This window comes from Manihot esculenta, unplaced genomic scaffold (assembly GCF_001659605.2).
Source record: "Manihot esculenta cultivar AM560-2 unplaced genomic scaffold, M.esculenta_v8 Scaffold66, whole genome shotgun sequence".
In the NCBI taxonomy this organism is placed as follows: Eukaryota; Viridiplantae; Streptophyta; class Magnoliopsida; order Malpighiales; family Euphorbiaceae; genus Manihot; species Manihot esculenta.
The window spans coordinates 672,169-693,462 of NW_025215483.1; the positions used below are offsets into that span (position 1 = coordinate 672,169).

Consider the following 21,294-nt stretch of genomic DNA (forward strand, 5'->3'; position numbering starts at 1 on the left):
AATGTAGAAACCATTTTTGATGGATTCCAAAGGAGAAGAGCAGCAAGCCCTGATGAATTTCTAAAGCGCTACAAGGCCACAGTCCCACAAAGCTTAGCTGAGCTGATAGAGAAACATGGTAGCTCTCCATACCCAGTTAAGTGTATCATATATGATTCTGTTTTACCATGGGTTTTAGATGTGGCTCGAAACACAGGGATCTCTGGAGCTTCATTTTTCACTCAATCCTGTGCAGTTTCTGTTTTATATTACCATGAAATTCAAGGGTCGTTGAAGGTTTCTTCAGAAGCAGAAGCTGTGGGTGTGGTTTCTTTGCCTTCCCTTCCAGAGTTGGAGTTCAATGATCTGCCATCGTTCGTGAATGGTGCAGGGTCATATCCAGCTATTTACGACCTTGTTTTTAGCCGGTTCTCGAATATTGATGATGCTGATTGGCTCTTCTGGAACACCTTTAATGGGCTTGAAGAAGAGGTAGGCTCCACATACCCTGCACCCTCTCTCTCTCTTTCTCTCTCTATTTATATCTATATATGTACAAAATTATAAATTACAATGGTTTCTCTTGATTTTTACTTTGTTGACTTTATAAAATAATTTTTTTTTCGATAAATGGAAATTTTATTGATAAAAGTACTATAAAATTGGCTATCTCCGTGATGAGACTCCAAAATACATCAAATTTAGGATAACATATGTTAAGTAGAAAAATTTGGTATTGAAAATACATCAACCTACCACCAAAAGCAAGAATAAAACCAAGAGATCCATGATTCTGCATAAAAAAGTAACTGCATTAGAAGAAAAGATAACATATTTGGTCAACAATATGGTGGCCGGTTGGTAAATCTAAACACAGGGCCTAGTCAACTGCAAAGATGAATTCGAGATCCTATACTAACCGATAGGAAATTTGCTTCATTAATCATTGTTCAACTGAGAATATGGGTATGATATTGCACTGAAACGGTCGACTTATACTTCAATTAGTTAGTCGATCGGAAAAGACAAAAATTCAAAAAAACTCTGAACAACGCATGTAGCTGCAAAATCCAGAAGTCATGCATACATCAAAACACTAGGGCTAATTCAACAAAAGCCTGGCAGTTATACTGTTTGCCAAATGAAAATTGCTTATCTGAGTATGTGTAAAACACTGATTGCAAAGATGAGGACAAATTTAGAGTTAAATTCTTTATTCCATGGGACTGAATCAGAAACATTTGGCCAGGACACAACATTAGGTGGTGGCAGCCATAAAGTTTGCATACTTTGCTTCGAAGACTTGATCCATGATATAGAAAGTACATTATAGTTTCAGTATCACACCCAAAATTGGAAGTTCTAATAAACAAAACCCATCTTTCACAGTCAGATTTAAAAAGAAACTCAAAGCTATAATGCTACCTGCACACCCAAAATTATTTATACACACTTTTATGCGTCTAAAAATTTTCTTTACTAAGTTGTAATTTCGTATGCAAGAACAAAACTAACTTCCTCTAAGCATTTCTGGGCCCTAGTTTTTCGCTGTTAACCTCACCTTTCATCAAAATCCTACCTAGGCCAGGAAAGAAAAAGCATTTTGCCACTAAACATAAACCATAATCATTGATAAGTTTTTGTTGCTTGAAAATTAAATTAATTATTTGTCTTTTGTCGACGTTTGATTAGTGGGACTAGTCAAATTTTAATTCTTATTCCAATTATTATTAAAAGAAAAAAAATGAAACTATGCACTTTATTGTGTTTAATTTCTTAAATTGTAAATAGGAATGCAGCTTATGATAGCAAAAAGAAAAAAAAAAAGCTAGGTTCACTCACTATTCATTGGCTTCTTTTAATAATTTATTATTAATAATAATATTTCATGTTTCCTCTAAATTTGGGCAAGACATCTCTTTTTGCTTAATAATGTGTGCAGGCCTATATTCTAATTTCTCTTTCTAAATTATCAGGTGGTGAATTGGATGGCAAGCAAATGGCCCATCAAACCAATTGGACCAACAATTCCTTCAATGTTCTTAGACAAGCGGCTGGAGGATGATAAGGAATATGGTCTTAGCCTCTTCAAGCCCAATTCAGATGCTTGCATGGAGTGGCTAGACTCGAAGGAACCAGACTCGGTTGTTTACGTGTCATTTGGGAGCCTGGCAGCCCTTGGAGAAGTACAAATGGCAGAGTTGGCGTGGGGTCTAAAAAGAAGTAACACCAGCTTCTTATGGGTAGTAAGAGAACCAGAAAAAGAAAAGCTCCCAAACAACTTCATAGAGGAGACCAAAGAAATGGGACTAGTTGTAACATGGAGTCCTCAATTGGAAGTCCTGGCTCACAAGTCTGTGGGATGCTTTATAACTCATTGTGGTTGGAACTCAACCCTGGAAGCATTGAGCCTGGGAGTGCCAATGGTGGCCATGCCACAGTGGACAGATCAGCCAACCAATGCCAAGTTTGTGAGTGATATTTGGAAAGTAGGAATTAGAGTGAAGGTAGATGAAGAAGGGATTGTTACTCAAAAAGAGATTGAAAGATGTATAAGAGAAGTCATGGAAAGAGAAATATCAAATGAGATGGTGAAGAATTCAGAGAAATGGAAGAAACTAGCTTGCATGGCTGTAGATGATGGTGGAAGCTCCGACAAGAACATTGAGGAATTTGTAACAAAACTTGTGTGTAATTCTAATAGTTTTAAAGAGTGAAATAATTAGTTCTTCCATATAAAATTAGTAGATCTATGTTAAATTTAATTTATGTTCATTTATGGGTAAGGAATTATAGATTCAAAACTTTAGCCAGCTTTGGAATTTCCAATATAACAATAAAAAAGAGATTACTTCTCCTCTGATTTTTGTGTTTCCAAATAGTTTTTTTTAGAAAATGAAATATAATTTGATTAAAAAAAATGCATGTCAAGCCTTTACAAGATGGTGGATGTCATGAGTAGGAATCTCATCCACCCAAATATGTTCATCTTCCCAAACATCACTCACACCACTCATGCATTCTATTACCTTCTCGCTAAATAACGATCATTCTACATTTAAAGGGGATTATGATTGAGGTCTTAAGTTAGGTTGAGAAATTTTTGACATCTTTTTGTAGCAACTTTCCCCAACTTACTGAGTGGGAGTAGTTATACTTCTCCTGTTTAACCTCCCTTAACTTCAAATATGATGTTTTTAAGTGTCTGAGTATTAAACCTAGAGAAGAGTGTTACTCTGTGAGTATTCTACGTTCTTGCTTATTATAATCTCTGCACTCAATAACTGTCTATGCGTTTGCTCACATTTTTGGTCTTTTGGTGTTTTTAGCTTTTGTGGTTCCAATGAATGAGATCGTTACACCAAAGAACTTTTTCCTAACCAGAGATGCAATAAGGCAAGCTGTCGAGGCTTTTTAGACTCGAAAGAGCAAAGATATGGTAACAGAGATGTCTGTAGTTAAACCAAAGCCTATTAGGACCTTGCCTCCCTTGGTACCTACTAAGTCGATTTTCAAGATGGTCGAGGTCCAGGCTGATCACTCTCAAGCTATTTTGCCTCTTATTGCTGGTCTTGAGGTTCAAGCAGATCACCCTAGAGTCTTTATTGTTAAGGTGTTTAACTCTAACCCTCCTTCTCCTACTGAAGGGGCTTTCTAAGTGTTTGAGGAGAAGGAACTCCAAATAAGTTGTCTGTTGATCCTCCTAGCGCCTCGGTCAAGAAAGGTTGGTGGAAAAGGCCTATTTGAGTACCTCCAAGGAGGGGGATGTTTCCTCTTCTTCAAGGAAGAGATCGATCTTTGACCAAGTGAGCTAAGGCAAAGAGGGATCATCTCTAGGTGGTGGTAGTGAGCTTCCTACTGCCCTGATACCTAATAAGTCGGGGCACTTTCAACTAAACCTAGAGTTCCCTGTTAGGAAACCAAGAGATTACTGCAACCCAAAACACACAGTGGAAAAATAAAAAATCTCTATTTCTCTACCAGAATCCAAGTGCTTCATTTATTTTGAAAAAAAGGATACGAGACTAACCTGTTATACTCGACAAGAAGATGCAATTCCGGACTCATTGTGCTGCTTTTTCAACGAACATCCTCAATGATATTCACACGAATGTCTTTTATCCTTCTAGAGTGCTAGCTCTCTCAAAGATGGATAAACTATGTGCTTTTCCAATCTGCAGCCCAAAATGATTTCTTCAAAAACGTTAACCCCCACATTCGCAGCAGGAGTTTTTTTAGTTTTTAAGTCTTTTTGTTTTCCCACAATTATTTTCGTAAAAGAATTGTGTTTATCACCCACTATCACAATCTCGCAGATACTCAAATATCTTATGTGATAGAGTTGTGTTCATAACCAACTATCACAATCTCGCAGATACTCAAATATCTTATGTGATAGAGTCCTTTATATGTAACAATTACATATAGACTGCAGATCCTTTTAAATATTATTATCTTATAATAATAAATAATTAATATTAATAATAATAACATCTTATTATTATTAATTATACTAATGAGCTTTTAGCCCATTAATATGACATAGCACATCAATAACGTTATTTTTGTGTGTGACCCAATAGGCTCATATTAATTGGCAATAGGCCTAGTCCCACAATGACCATAAATTAAAGAGTTATCACATCAATGGGGTCATGGAAAGAAAAACTCATCCGACATAGTTCATCAGTTTGAGTAGAGCAAAACAAAAGAAGAAGAAGGTTGTGGTTGTGTGTGTTTTATTGAAAGCATAAACAAATTAAAATTCAACTGTGGCTAATTAATTGAAAGCAATGCAAAACTGAAAGAAGAAAAGAAAAACATTTTTGCAATCTGAAAGCATGTAAAATCGCAGAAAGAGAAAGGAAGAAGAAGAGAAGAGAAGAGGAAGAAAGAGAGAAGAAAGAAAAGAAGAAGAGAGGGATATGCACCCCCATACTTAAATCATGCATTGTCCTCAATGTAAAAGAAGAGAGAAAAAGAGAACAAAGGAATCTGAATACTCCCCTGGGTGTGGTGTGCATGGTATGATCACTTAGGCAGAGTGATGTTGTAGTGGAATTTCTTCCACCACTTGTACTGGGAATCCTTCAAAATACGGTTTCAGACGATGTCCATTCACTTTGAAGATTTTTCCAGTTTCTATGCTTTTGATATCTACAGCTCCATGTGGGTAGGCATGTTCTACAATGAATGGTCCAATCCACCTAGACCGTAGCTTTCCTGGGAATAGTTTCAAACGAGAGTCAAAGAGTAAGACTTTATCACCAACCTCAAATTGCTTTCTTGAAAGATGACTGTCATGGGAGGCTTTGGTTTTTGTTTTGTAGTTCCAAGAGTTCTCATATGCATCTCGTCTTATTTCCTCTAGCTCTTGCAGTTGCAACTTGCGATGGTGGCCAGCTTCTTTGAGGTCCATGTTGCAATTCTTCACGGCCCAATAGGCTTTGTGCTCAAGTTCAACTGGAAGGTGACAAGCTTTCCCATAGACCAATCTGTAGGGAGACATACCTATGGGGGTCTTGTAGGCTGTTCTGTAGGCCCATAGGGCATCTTCTAATCTTGTGCTCCAATCCTTTCGGTTTGGGGAGACTGTCTTTTCAAGGATGGCTTTAATTTCTCTGTTGGACACTTCAGCTTGCCCATTTGTTTAAGGGTGGTAGGCTGTGGATGTCCTATGTATGACATTGTGTTTTCTGAGAAGGTTTTTCACTACCCTATTGCAAAAATGGGTCCCTCTATCACTAATGATTGCTTTTGGCACTCCATATCTGGCAAGATGTTGGTCTTCACAAAGTCTACCACTACCTTGGCATCATCAGTCTTGGTTGCTCTAGCTTCCACCCACTTGGACACATAATCCACTGCAAGGATGATATAAGTGTATCCAAAGGATGGTGGGAATGGGCCCATGAAGTCTATGCCCCAAACATCAAATACCTCGCAGACCATGATGGGGTTCTGTGGCATTTGATTTCTTTTGCTAAGATTTCCAGTCTGTTGACACCTAGCACATGACCTGCAAAACAGAAAAGCATCTCGAAACATGATGGGCCAAAATAGGCCACTTTCAAGTATCTTATGAGCAGTTTTCCTTGGACCAAAGTGTCATCCACAACTATATGAATGACAAAAAGTAAGTACAGAGGCTATTTCTTGATCAGAAATGCATCTCCTTATCATTTGGTCAGCACAATATTTCCACAAATATGGCTCATCCCAAACATAGTATTTGGCATCTTTCTTTATCTTATCTTTAGTGTGCTTTGGCATGTCAGAAGGCAAGTTACCTGTGGCCAAGTAGTTTACCATATCTGCGTACCATGGTTCATCGGACTGAGCAAGGAAGATTTGTTCAACGAGATCATGCTTACACTCTTCAGAATCTGGAAGGTACTGTTCTGGGCTTGACTGCAAAGGAGGTTGGGTGGAAGAGCTTGCTTGCGATGGATTCTGCTGTGAGAGGTTCGCGGCCGAAAAGTGTCTGAGTTCGGCGGCCGAAGGGCTTCAGTTTGCGAACTGGACTGTGGCGATGGATTCGGCTTCGGAAAGTCGCTTGGGTTCAGCGGCCGAGAGATGTTCGGCAGCCGAAGGACGTCTTCTTTTTGCGCGATGTGTTGCAAAAGTGGTGCAATAGAATCTGGTGTCTGAAGGGCAGTGGGGTTCGGCGGCCGAATGTAGGCTGTGTTCGGCAGCCGAATGTCTTCTGTCTGCACAATTTCTACTTGTTGAATGATGCAGATGGTTTCTTTCAGTTTCAGGTTTTCAGTCCTACAAAGATTATCCTCCAAAATACAATCTTGATTTTCATTAAACACATCTTGGCTTAAACAATCAATAATATCAAGACCATAAACTGGGGACATATCATATGGATATTTCATGGCATCATAGATATTGTACTTAATGATTTTCCCTTCAAATTCCATGGTAGAGTACCATCATGCACATCGATTTTAGTTCTAGCAGTACTCAAGAAAGGACGTCCAAGAAGAATGTCAGAACTAGTATTGCAACTATCTTCCTTAGTATCAATCACATAAAAAACAGCAGGAAAGACAAGTTCATCTACTTGGACTAACACATCTTCTAGAACACTGATAGAGCATAATTTAGCCCACATTATCATGATCTTATTGATGTTTATTTGCACCTATTCTACCTAATTTTGTGGTTTTAATCATGTTTTGCAAATATTAGGTGTGAAGAAACAATTTGAAGAAAATGCTCTTAAAAATGCCAAAGAGTGCCAAAAAATCAGCCACCTTCGGAAGCACTTTTGGAAGCCGAAAGTCACCCACTTTTGGAAGCACTTTCGGTGGCCTAAAGTCAAGTCCAGAGACGAAACTCCACCACCTTCGGCGGCACGTTCGGCCGCCGAACCTTGCGTCCAGAGCCGAAAGTCCAGCCTCCGAAACTCATCTTAGGCGGCCGAAAGTGCCCCCGAACAGCCTTCTTCTCATTCAATGAGCCAAATTTGCCGGGGAATTGATTTCACTTGTTTGTTTATTTTTTCTTTCATGACCAGATCTGAACATAGGGACACTCTGCCTTTGATCCAGAAATTGAACGCACCCTCAGAAGGCTAGGAAAGCAAGCCTCTGCCCCTGAAGAACATTCTGTCGCACCTTTGGCAGCCGAACCATCCCAACATTCGGCGGCCAAAAGTCCTGCACTCCAGCAATCAAATCTAACACCAATGGCAGAACCTCAAGCACCAGCTACTGCCCCTAATGGACAAGCTTTCCAGAATCAAATAGTTCAAGAAAATCCAGCAATTAGACCTCAAGTGCAAAGGGAAAGAACTATGAGGGAGTTAGCAACACCTATAAGTGATCAAGCACCTCTTTGCATCACCTATCCACCTCTTACAGTTCCCTTTGAACTCAAGACAGGTTTGATTCATCTTCTTCCTAAATTCAGAGGTAGAGAGAATGAAAATCCACACAAGCACTTGAAAGAATTTAGTATTATCTGTTCATCCATGAGACCTCAAGGGATCTTTGAAGATCATGTTAAACTAAGAGCTTTTCCCTGTTCATTAGATGACTATGCTAAGGATTGGTTATTTTATTTGCCACCTGGATCTATAACTTCTTGGGATGATATGGTCCAAACCTTTTGGACAAATACTTCCCACCATCTAAATCAATTGGCATAATAAGAGAGATCACTAGCATAAGACAAAAACAAAATGAGGACTTATATGATTATTGGAAAAGGTTTGAAAGACTATGTACAGGTCGTCCACAACATGATATGTCAGACAAGGCCCTCATACAGTTCTTCTATGGAGGATTGATTCCATTAGAAAGGAACTCATAAATGTAGTCTGTGGAGGATCTATCCTAGACAAGTCGCCAAGGGAGATGAAAGAGTTGATATCTACTCTTGCAGCCTCATCTAGGCAGTATGAGAAGAAAGGCAACTACAAAGGGCCAATGAGGTAAGTTTTCCCACTATTTCTGAACTAACATCTGTTATGAAAAATATTGTTGTAGATATTGTGCAACAGATTCAAGCACCCTAGCCTCCTAGGCCATGTGGTATCTGTTCATATGTAGGACACCCAACTGATCAATGTCCTACCCTCCAAGAAGACAATCATAAATCAATGCAATTGGGAGGTACAACAACCAGCCTAGACATGATCCATATTCCAATACATACAATCCAGGTTGGAGAGACCATCCCAATTTTAGCTATGGAAAGGCCAACAATGATCAGAATTACCAAAATTACCAAAGAAATCAAGTCCAACCAGCACCTTCAAGCTCCAATCCGAGCCTTGAAAAGACGATGGAGACACTGATAAGCACCATGCAAGGCGTGCGACAAGACCTAGGGCAAATGGCCACCTCTATAAGTCAACTGCAAACCCAAGGTAAACTCCCTCTCAAACTGAAACTAACCCTAGACAGAATGTGAGTGCCATCACTTTGAGAAGTGGAAAAGAACTTCAAGATGCAAGATATGAAGAAGAAAGGCAAGTTGCACCAAAGCCTGCACCATCTGAGACACGCTCTATGCAAGAACCAAGGCAACCTTAAGCCTCTCCATCACAATCTGAACCACCTCCTGCACAAAAGCCTGATCCGAAGGTGAGCTTTCAACATTCCACCTCCTTTTCCAAAAAGATTTGAAAGAACGCAAAAAGAAAAAGAAGAAAAGGAAGGTATCAAGCAGATCCTCAGGTATGCAAAATTTCTGAAAGAGCTTTGCACAAATAGAAGAAAGCTTGCTGAAAGAGAAAAAGTAAGTGTAGGTGAGGTAGTTACTGCTGTTATTAAAAGAGAACTCCCTACCAAATGCAAGGACAAAGGTATGTTTGCTATCTCTTGCAAGATTGGGAATATCAAAAAAGCCATGTGTGATCTTGGTGCATCCATTAATGTCATGCCTCTCTCCGTCTATAGATCTCTAAATGCATGTGCACTAAAAGAAATAAGAGTTGTGATACAATTGGCTGATAGATCTATGGTATACCCCATAGGTGTTCTAGAAGATGTGTTAGTTCAAGTAGATGAACTTGTCTTTCCTACTGATTTTTATGTGATTGATACTAAGGAAGATAGTAGCAATACTAGTTCTGACATTCTTCTTGGACGTCCTTTCTTGAGTACTGCTAGAACTAAAGTTGATGTGCATGATGGTACTCTTACCATGGAATTTGAAGGGGAAATCATTAAGTACAATGTCTATGATGCCATGAAATATCCACATGATATGTCCCTAGTTTATGGTCTTGATATTATTGATTGTTTAAGCCAAGATGTGTTTAATGAAAATCAAAATTGTATTTTGGAGGATGATCTTTGCAGGATTGAAAACTTGAAACTAAAAGAAACCATCTGCAGCATTCAGCAAGTAGAGGTTGCGCAGACAGAAGACATTCGGCCGCCGAACACAGCCTATTTTCGGCCGCCAAACCCCACTGACCTTCAGACACCAGATTCTGTAACACTTTTCGGCCGCCGAACCCAAGCAACTTTCCGAAGCCGAGTCCATCGCCACAGTGCACTTCGCAAACTGAAGCCCTTCGGCCGCCGAACTCAAACACTTTTTGGCCGCCGAACCTCTCACAGTAGAATCCATCGCAAGCAAGCTCCTCTAATCCATCCTTGCAACGACCTTCTGATCTGAAGCCTCATAAGTCATGGTCAATGTCAAACTTATAATGTTTCAAACTTATGATTTCTCGATCTCTAAGTAGACTGATAAAATCAAATGATATTGATCACACTATCAATTCATTTGAGTACGACCATGCATTTCTTAGTCTCACTTATTAAGGGGCCCAGAAGATATCTCTCTCAAAGAGAGGGACAAATTCTATCTTGATTGTTCAATATCCTCTACATAATTTCTATCATGCTCAATCATAAAGGATTGTCGATTAAAGACAATGTTTGGTTATGTCAAAACATAACAGTCCTTATGTTGGAAACTATGACAATCTCAAGTCAAAGGATTAAGACATAACTATTTTGAGATTAACATATGACAATAACCCATGTATTGATCTCAATGCGGGTCCATCCAATACTTTGTTCTCTAACAAGTATCTATGATTATTGAATTATATCAACATATACATAATCATTCATGATTATCAATCAATAATCATACTAGTTATATTTTATTATTATCAACATAATAATAATGTAATACCCGGCTAGACTCCGGTATCAGAATTCCTACCGTCCGGTGGAAACTCGGATGTCGGAGACCTCTAGAGGGTAAAAACCATGTTTTCATAAAATATTTTAATTGTGTTTTATGTTTTTAAAGCATGAAAGGAAATGAGTTTTTGCATGAAAACAACCTTGGAGGAAAACCCAGGTTCGGCCGCCGAACCTCAAGTTCGGCCGCCGAACATGCAGGCATTTTGGGTGTGCCTTAGGCCCCCGAAGGCATAAGTGAGGGAAGCCCAGGTTCGGCCGCCGAACCTCAAGTTCAGCCGCCGAACATGGCATGCATGCGGAGGCACGTTCGGCCCCCGAACGTGGCCTGGCCAGCCACTATATAAGGGTCCCTTAGCCGAAAACGGGCGAGCTTTTCTCCCCATTATCGGCCAAGGTGAGTTCTCCGTCGTCCCTCACCAATCTTGAGTCTTTTCCTTCAGATCTTTCAAGATTTTCACAAGTTTTGCTTTCCTTTGAAGATTTTCAAGTTTTGAGTAAGTTTTTGAACTTGGAGACCCAAGGAGCTAAATCTCTCCCAACTCCAAGTTAGATCGCCTCTACTCTCGATCTTCAAGAGGTAAGAGTCGATCTCTAGCTTACATTATGTTTTAAACAAGTTTTATGCAAGTTCATGGGGTAGAAATGCATGAGTAAGCTTATGATTGAGTTTATGGGTTTTTGTTGAGTTTTGAGCAATGTGGCTTGTAAATGCATGTTTGATGTGTTGTAGATGGGGTTTTAGATAGTTTGAAGCCCCTAGGAGCTTGTATGCTTGTGTATGTGTGTTGTAGAATAGGTTTATGCATGTTTGGAAAGTTTGGAGGCAAATGTGCATAGAAGAGCTGAGTTTTTGCCATTCTGAGAGAAACCAGGTTCGGCAGCCGAAGGAACTTTTGGCCGCCGAACATTGCTTGTGGAGGCAGCCTTCGGCTTGCCGAAGCTTTGCGCCCGAAAGGAGACTTTCGTCTCTGACAGAACGGTTGTCGAAGCCGGTCAAAATAAATAACCTGTTTAACTACCAACAATATTAAAATTGCAGACAGTGGTAAGAGGATCGTATCCACAGGGAATTGATACTCATTTACCTTCCTTGAATAGACCAAATTAAAGAGAGCAGAAAAGAAAAGAAAGTGCAAGTGCATGTAAAGTAAAAAATGGGGGTATTGAGATTGATTTGATTAATCTAATGAAAAGAGTAATTAAAAGTAAGCAGAAAGTAAATTGAGGGTAAAACAATGATGGTAAAAGCTCTAGTTGAAGATTTAGATCCACTTTAGTTGATGGGATTGATCATTGACTCAAAAGTTCCTTTGTTGATTCAATAAATTGGCCATGGAGATTGAAGAAGCTTCTCACATCCATAGTCTCTCTTTTAGATTAAATTAATTAGGGAAAGTCCACCAATCAATTACTAATTAACAATTGCCAAAGAACGTCTTTGAGCCTTAGGCCTTTTGCAAAAGTCAATCGCATAAAGTAATGGAGAGAACCAATTCTAGTCACCCACATGCATGGAGACAACACTAGATCATGCAATTTCCTTGGTTGTGCACCAAGTGTTCTTATGTTTAAACGATTCAAGCAAATACGGACTTAAAATCATTCAAAACAACAATATATCACTTTGCAACAAAAATCAATGGAGATCTTAAATAACAAAGCAATAATATCCTTAAGCATGAAATCACAAGAATATTGAATAACCAAAGGTAAAACAATGAATGTCCAAGTCTCTCAATCCACAATACAACTAAAGCTTCACTTGATCTTCAACTAGAATGAAAGGTTTCAGCCACTCATGGCTGAAACAAAAACCATAAAGAAAGGTAGAAGAAGAAAAGAAGAAGCCGAAGGTGGTGGAGGCGCGGCCTTGCTTGATCCGGATGGAGAAGGAGAAGATGAGTCTGAAAGTGTCCAAATTCGTGGCTGCCAAAGAGAGTACCTTTTTATAGAGTTTTGATGCTGCCTAGGTCTTCCTTATTAGTGTAGAGGCTGCCCAAGTTGCTGCCCAAACTCAACTTGCTGCCCAAGTTGTTGCAGAAGAGGAAAGAATCGTAGTGCATGCACTTCAGAAGGCAGGTGCGCGCAGATGGCTTTCAGAATAGGAAAGGAGCGTACCTTGTGTATGAAAAGGAAGGAAGAGCGATCCAAGGATGCCAATAGAGGAAGAAAAGTCGTGGCTTGCTCTGCAGGAGAGAGGCATGCGCGCGGATAGCACTGAAAGGGAAGGAGGCGCGCGGATCAGGCTTTGCAGAAGAGGTAGGCGCGCGGACAGCACTGTATAGGAAATATTTGCTGTCCAAACTTCCTATTTAGATGGATCCTCTATTGAATTATGAATCTGGACTGTATGAAGGCCAAGTGCATAGAGATTTCCTTCCTGAATAGGGAGTGGCGCGCAGATTGTGTTGCAAGAGGCAAGTGGTGCGCAGTCATTGAATGCAGAAGGGAAAGTGGATCTGCCAAGTCTTTCCTTTTTAGGTGGAGCCTTCGTTTGAATTTTAAACGTTGAACGCAGAAGAGGCAAGTGTGCCTTCATGAGATCTCGCTGCCTAAATTGGAAGATATGACTGCTGCAGTATGTGCACATCTTTGAATAAGGAAAGAAATATCTGCGATTTGAATTTTAAATAATCCTCTGACCGAGCTTTCCTTATTTGCTTTTGCCTCTGCACTTTCCTCATTTGAAGACTTTCCTTTTCTGAAAACTTTCCTTATTTGAAGACTTTCCTTTCTTGGCACACGTTCTAAACAAGGCAGGAAGGATTCTGCAGTTCGAATTTCGGACAGTTTGCTGGCTGCGCTCTTTGACTCTTTCCTTGTTTGGCACTTTCCATATATGAAACTTTCCTTATTTGGAACTTTCCATATATAAAAACTTTCCTTTTCTGGAACTTTCCATATTTGGCACTTTTTGGCAGTTTTAACCACATTTTCTCCAGAATGTCTTTTCACACCTAGTTTCTGTAGAACATGAACAAAACAACCAAATTAGGCAGAAACTGTGCAAATAAACATCATTAAGATCATGATAATATGGCCTAAAATGCGCTCTGTCAAATACCCCTACACCTAACCCTTTGCTTGTCCTCAAGCAAACAAACACAGTTGAACAAACTCTCTTTACTTAGATCCTTTATGTCTACTTAAGCTCTTACTCTAGACCCCTATTTTGAATCATTGCAATAAAGAATGTATGCATCAAGGTTACTTACCTCTTTCCTTGTTTCCCTTTACTTACCATGGTTAGGATTGGTTTTCCTCAAGAGAGAGATCATACATGCATTAGTTCTTGTTCATTCAAAGACTTAATCTAGCTTTCAGAGTGACTTGCCCTTACCTTGAAGTACTTAATTCAGCCTTTTTGCACTTTAAACTTGCTTGGAAAAGTCACCAACCTTTTGACGTGAAGGTACATATTGGTGATACCCACCCCCAGTTACTCAGTTGGTCACCTGTCCAAGTGGCTACTAGCTCTGTTCATAGTCTGTTGACCATTGGAACAGTTTTCACATTGTGCTTATGAAGTCTAGGCCTTTTCTGAATTTATTTTCTCAATGATTTGGGCAAATCAACACCAATTGCAAACAAGTCACATTAAGTTCATTCACACAATTTCAATTTATTCTCATCAATTGAGGGTCATCAGTATGTTTTTCACCATGGCAAGCTCAAGGATTCAATTCAAAAAGCAATTCCCAAACATGAATACATCTTATTGCAATTGATTCAACCTAGGTTTAGAGAGTTATTACATCAATGGGGTCATGGAAAGAAAGTTCATTCAACATAGTTTGTCAGTTCGAGTAAAGCAAATCAAGAAGAAGATTGTGGATGTGTGTGTTATTGAAAGCAAGAAAAACGAAAAATTTTAAAAAACTGAAAGCAAAACGCAAACTGAAAGGAATAACTGAAAGCAAAAAAAAAACGCAAACTGGAAAAACTGAAAGCAAAGACGCAAAAATCTAAAGCAAAAATTAAAATGCAAAAATTAAAATGCCGTACCCCCACACCTAAATCATACATTGTCCTCAATGTAATAGAAACATAAAAGAACAAAGAAACTGAGTACTTCCCTTTGGTGTGGTTGGCATGGTGCGATGAGCCTATTCAGAATGAGTGACGAACAGGTGTTCGTCTGGGAAGTCCTCCTTGACTGGACATGGCACAGAGCTAGAAGGGAATCGGCTGAGGTGGTCAGCCACCAGATTCTCTTTCCCTTTCTTATCTCGGATCTCAAGGTCAAACTCTTACAACAACAAAATCCACCGAATGAGTCTCGGTTTGGATTCCTTTTTCTTGAGCAGATATCGCAAGGCAGCATGGTCAGAGTAGATGGTGACCTTAGTTCCCAAGAGATATGGTCTGAATTTCTCTAAGGCGAACACAACAGCTAGGAACTCTTTTTTTGTTGTTGAGTAGTTGCTTTGGGCGGCATCCAGTGTACGAGAGGCGTATTGGATCACATGGGGTGAGTTCCCCACACGTTGCCCCAAGACTGCTCCCACAGCATAATTGCTTGCATCACACATGATCTCAAAGGGCAAATTCCAGTCAGGAGCCTGAATGATTGGGGCAGTCACAAGCAGTTCTTTTATCAAGTCAAAGGCTTTCTTGCAATCTGCATCAAAGTCAAAAGTTACATCTTGTTGGAGCAACCTGCATAAAGGCAAAGTGATTTTAGAGAAATCTTTTATAAATCTCCTATAGAACCCTGCATGACCAAGGAAAGAGCGAATCTCTTTAACATTGGTGGGGTAGGGTAGATCTTTGATGGTGTCCACCTTTGCTTTGTCTACTTCAATGCCTTCAGCTGAGACAACATGGCCTAAAACCAAACCTTGGTTCACCATAAAGTGACATTTTTCATAGTTCAGAACAAGATTCGATTCAATGCATCTCTGTAGGATCTTTTCAAGATTAGTAAGGCATTCTTCAAAAGAGTTGCCATAAACTGTAAAATCATCCATAAATACCTCAATGATTTTCTCAACATAATCAGAAAATATGCTCATCATACATCGCTGAAAGGTGGCTGGAGCATTGCAAAGTCCAAAGGGCATTCTTATGAAGGCGAAAGTGCCAAAAGGACAGGTGAATGTCGTCTTTTCTTGATCTTCTGGGGCCACTGGAATCTGGTAAAAACCTGAATAACCATCAAGACAACAGTAGTGGGACTTACCTGCGAGTCTCTCGAGCATCTGATCAATGAAAGGCAGAGGAAAGTGATCTTTCCTCGTGGCTGCATTTAGCTTTCTGTAATCCATACAAACTCTCCATCCATTCTGAACTCTAGTTGGAACGAGTTCTCCCTCAGCGTTTGGCACAATGGTGATCCCAGTTTTCTTAGGAACCACATGTACAGGACTTACCCATTTGCTATCAGAGATAGGGTAGATGATTCCTGCATCTAGGAGCTTGATTATCTCCTTCTTCACCACCTCCATCATGGGTGGATTCAGTCTTCTTTGTGCTTCTCTGACTGGCTTGCATTCCTCCTCGAGGTGTATTTTATGCATGCACGTGGTGGGTGAAATACCTTTGATGTCATCTATGGTCCAACCCATGGCTTGCTTGTGCTTTCTCAGTACCTTCAGCAGGCTTTCTTCTTCAAGTTGGCTCAATCGATTAGACACGATCACCGGGAGTGTCTTTCCTGCTCCCAAGAATGCATATTTCAAGTGACTCGAAAGAGGTTTCAGGTCTGACTCTGAAGTTCCTTGTTCTGTTGCCTGTTGTCCTGTCGAACTAGATTCTGCTTGTTGCACCTGGACCATTTGCGCTGGATCTGGAGGCAGATGGTGTTGCGGAAGTGGCTCAGGAGGCGCCGATTGAGGCATTGAGGAGTTCGGCGGCCTAAGGATGTCTTTCTGCGGAAGCTGAAAGGTCTTCTGCGATTGGTTCTGCAGTCCTTTCTGGAGTGGTGCGATTTCCACCTGTTCTTCCTGTAGTGGTTTGCAGCTCAGCTCTTGAATGCTGCAGACGGTTTCTGTCAATTCTGGCTCTTCATTTTTCAGATCAGATTCCCTGCAAAAGTCACGGTTTAGCACATCAGCATGATTCTCATTAAAAATCTGTTGACTCAAACAATCAATCATGTCTAAACCATAAACAGGGGAAAAATCATGGGGAAATTTCATTGCATCATAGACATTAAATTTGATTACTTCCCCTTCAAATTCCATGGTCAAGGTACCATCGTGCACATCTATTTTGGTTCTGGCAGTGCTCAAGAAAGGACGTCCAAGAAGGATGTCTGAAGATGTGCTGCAGCGGTCTTCCTTAGTGTCAATCACGTAAAAGTCTGCTGGGAAGACAAGCTCATCTACTTGCACTAGAACATCTTCGAGCACACCTTTTGGGTATACCACGGATCTGTCAGCTAGTTGAATTACAACTCTAGTTTCCTTCAGTGCACCTGCATTCAAAGAATTGTAAATGGACAGGGGCATAACATTTATCGATGCACCTAGATCACACATAGCCTTTCTAATCCCAACATTTCCTATCTTACAAGAGATTGCAAACATGCCCTTGTCCTTACACTTGGCTGGAAGTTCTCTTTTAATGACAGCTGTCACAACTTCACCTACACTTACCTTTTCCCTCTCTGCCAGCTTCCTTCTATTGGTACATAGTTCTTTCAAAAATTTCGCGTACTTGGGAATCTGCTTCACAGCATCTAGCAGAGGTATGTTGATCTGCACCTTCCTGAAGGTGTCAAGGATCTCCCTTTCCTCTATTTCTTTCTGTGCTTTCTCAAATCTCTTCGGAAAAGGGGGAGGGATCTGAAAACGTACCTGGGGGTCATCCTTTTGCGCAGAAGGTGCTTCAGTTTGCGCAGGAGGATGGCTAGCCGGCTCAGGTGGATGTTGCGCAGGGGTGGTTTCAGCTGAAACCTCTGATTGTTGCGCAGGAATGGTTTCTGGCTCATCTGTCTTGGTATGTTGGAGCTCCTTCCCACTTCTCAGTGTTATAGCATTCACATTCTCTCTAGGATTGTCTTCTGTTTGAGAAGGTAACTTACCTTGAATGCCAGATCTGTTCATTGCGGATGCCAACTCCCCGATCTGCAGTTGCAGCACTTGTATCGTCTTTGTCAACTCCCCAAGGGCATGGTCTGAATTTGCAGGTGTTGGTTGGACTTGATTCCTGGGGTTGATCTGATTGTTTGTCCTGGCGTAACTGAAATTGGGATGGTCTCTCCAACCTGGGTTATATGTGTTAGAATAAGGATCACGTCTTACCTGATTGTTGTACCCTCCAATTGCATTAACGTGCTGGTCCTCTTCTTGAAGTGTGGGACATTGATCAGTTGGGTGTCCCACATAGGCACATAAACCACATGGTCGAAGTTGCTGAGGCTGTTGGACTTGATGAACTTGTTGAGCTTGGCTAAGGAGAAGCTTTTCCACAAGACAAGTTAGCTTTGAAACTTGAGAATCAGAATTACTCACCTCATGGATCCCTCTTTGCATCTGCTTTTCCTCCCCATATTGCCTAGATGAGGCTGCAAGAGTGGAGATCAGCTCCCTCATCTCTCCAGGTGTCTTGTCCTTGATGGATCCCCCACAGGCTACATCGATGTATCTCCTTTCTGATGACAACAATCCTCCGTAGAAAAATTGTATAAGGGACCTGTCTGTCATATCATGTTGTGGACAACCTGTACAAAGCCTTTCAAACCTTTCCCAATAGTCATATAAATCTTCAGCAGGTTTCTGTCTTATGCTAGTTATTTCTCTTATTATGCCAATTGATTTAGATGTTGGGAAGTATTTGTTCAAAAAAGTTTGAACCATTTCTTCCCAAGAATTTATAGATCCAGGTGGCAAATAGAATAACCAATCTCTAGCAAGGTCCTCAAGAGAGAAAGGGAAAGCTATTAATCTAACATGTTCTTCAGTAATTCCTTGAGGTCTCATGGATGAACAAATAATGGTGAATTCCTTCAAGTGCTTGTGTGGGTTTTCATTTTCTAATCCTCTAAATTTAGGGAGAATATGAATCAAACCTGTTTTGAGCTCAAAAGGAACGGTCAGAGGTGGATAATTGATGCACAGAGGTGCTTGATCACCTGTTGGGGCTACCCATTCTCCCATGGTTCTTATTCTTGGCTCTGGGGCCCTTACGGCTGGATTTCCTTGAGGTATTTCCTCACGGACAGCATGTTCAGCATCTACAGCAGGTGGTGCCACGTTTTCAGCCATTTCAGATGGTTCAGGATGCGTTGGAGTGGTTTCAGAAGGCTGATCTGCGATTTCAAGGTGTCTTTGCGCAGATCCGGAATGCGCAGTCCTCAAATGTGTACCTGTTTGCTTACCTAATCTCCTGATTGTGCGCTCAATTTCTGGATCGTAAGGTAGAATTTCCTTGCGTCCAGATCTGGTCATAAAAGAAAGAAAATAAACAAGTTAGACAACTCCCCGGCAACGGCGCCAATTTTGACAGAACGGTTGTCGAAGCCGGTCAAAATAAATAACCTGTTTAACTACCAACAATATTAAAATTGCAGACAGTGGTAAGAGGATCGTATCCATAGGGAATTGATACTCGTTTACCTTCCTTGAATAGACCAAATTAAAGAGAGCAGAAAAGAAAAGAAAGTGCAAGTGCATGTAAAGTAAAAATGGGGGTATTGAGATTGATTTCATTAAGCTAATGAAAAGAGTAATTAAAAAGTAAGCAGAAAGTAAATTGAGGGTAAAACAATGATGGTAAAAGCTCTAGTTGAAGATTTAGATCCACTTTAGTTGATGGGATTGATCATTGACTCAAAAGTTCCTTTGTTGATTCAATAAATTGGCCATGGAGATTGAAGAAGCTTCTCACATCCATAGTCTCTCTTTTAGATTAAATTAATTAGGGAAAGTCCACCAATCAATTACTAATTAACAATTGCCAAAGAACGTCTTTGAGCCTTAGGCCTTTTGCAAAAGTCAATCGCATAAAGTAATGGAGAGAACCAATTCTAGTCACCCACATGCATGGAGACAACACTAGATCATGCAATTTCCTTGGTTGTGCACCAAGTGTTCTTATGTTTAAACGATTCAAGCAAATACGAACTTAAAATCATTCAAAACAACAATATATCACTTTGCAACAAAAATCAATGGAGATCTTAAATAACAAAGCAATAATATCCTTAAGCATGAAATCACAAGAATATTGAATAACAAAAGGTAAAACAATGAATGTCCAAGTCTCTCAATCCACAATACAACTAAAGCTTCACTTGATCTTCAACTAGAATGAAAGGTTTCAGCCACTCATGGCTGAAACAAAAACCATAAAGAAAGGTAGAAGAAGAAAAGAAGAAGCCGAAGGTGGTGGAGGCGCGGCCTTGCTTGATCCGGATGGAGAAGGAGAAGATGAGTCTGAAAGTGTCCAAATTCGTGGCTGCCAAAGAGAGTACCTTTTTATAGAGTTTTGATGCTGCCTAGGTCTTCCTTATTAGTGTAGAGGCTGCCCAAGTTGCTGCCCAAACTCAACTTGCTGCCCAAGTTGTTGCAGAAGAGGAAAGAATCGTAGTGCATGCACTTCAGAAGGCAGGTGCGCGCAGATGGCTTTCAGAATAGGAAAGGAGCGTACCTTGTGTCTGAAAAGGAAGGAAGAGCGATCCAAGGATGCCAATAGAGGAAGAAAAGTCGTGGCTTGCTCTGCAGGAGAGAGGCATGCGCGCGGATAGCACTGAAAGGGAAGGAGGCGCGCGGATCAGGCTTTGCAGGAGAGGTAGGCGCGCGGACAGCACTGTATAGGAAATATTTGCTGTCCAAACTTCCTATTTAGATGGATCCTCTATTGAATTATGAATCTGGACTGTATGAAGGCCAAGTGCATAGAGATCTCCTTCCTGAATAGGGAGTGGCGCGCAGATTGTGTTGCAAGAGGCAAGTGGTGCGCAGTCATTGAATGCAGAAGGGAAAGTGGATCTGCCAAGTCTTTCCTTTTTAGGTGGAGCCTTCGTTTGAATTTTAAACGTTGAACGCAGAAGAGGCAAGTGTGCCTTCATGAGATCTCGCTGCCTAAATTGGAAGATATGACTGCTGCAGTATGTGCACATCTTTGAATAAGGAAAGAAATATCTGCGATTTGAATTTTAAATAATCCTCTGACCGAGCTTTCCTTATTTGCTTTTGCCTCTGCACTTTTCTCATTTGAAGACTTTCCTTTTCTGAAAACTTGCCTTATTTGAAGACTTTCCTTTTTTGGCACACGTTCTAAACAAGGCAGGAAGGATTCTGCAGTTCGAATTTCGGACAGTTTGCTGGCTGCGCTCTTTGACTCTTTCCTTGTTTGGCACTTTCCACATATGAAACTTTCCTTATTTGGAACTTTCCATATATGAAAACTTTCCTTTTCTGGAACTTTCCATATTTGGCACTTTTTGGCAGTTTTAACCACATTTTCTCCAGAATGTCTTTTCACACCTAGTTTCTGTAGAACATGAACAAAACAACCAAATTAGGCAGAAACTGTGCAAATAAACATCATTAAGATCATGATAATATGGCCTAAAATGCGCTCTGTCAAAGCTGTTATGCCGAAATTGGGCACCGGATGTAATATGGGTGATAGACTTGGCAATTTTGGGATGGAAGCTGTTAGTCCGAAATTGGGCACCGGA

General features: G+C 40.5%; 1 protein-coding gene across 1 annotated transcript in view; it reads left to right on the forward strand.

Moving 5' to 3' along the window:
• LOC122723046 (UDP-glycosyltransferase 74E2-like) overlaps positions 1 to 2,708 on the forward strand; it is a 5,240-nt gene extending 2,532 nt beyond the window's left edge. Inside the window, exons 2-4 of the mRNA XM_043953771.1 lie at positions 8 to 118; positions 236 to 471; positions 1,956 to 2,708. Coding sequence (XP_043809706.1) covers positions 8 to 118; positions 236 to 471; positions 1,956 to 2,696 — 1,088 coding nt within the window. The 3' untranslated portion in view covers positions 2,697 to 2,708. The remainder of the gene's footprint in view (positions 1 to 7; positions 119 to 235; positions 472 to 1,955) is intronic.
• Positions 2,709 to 21,294: the final 18,586 nt, after the last annotated feature.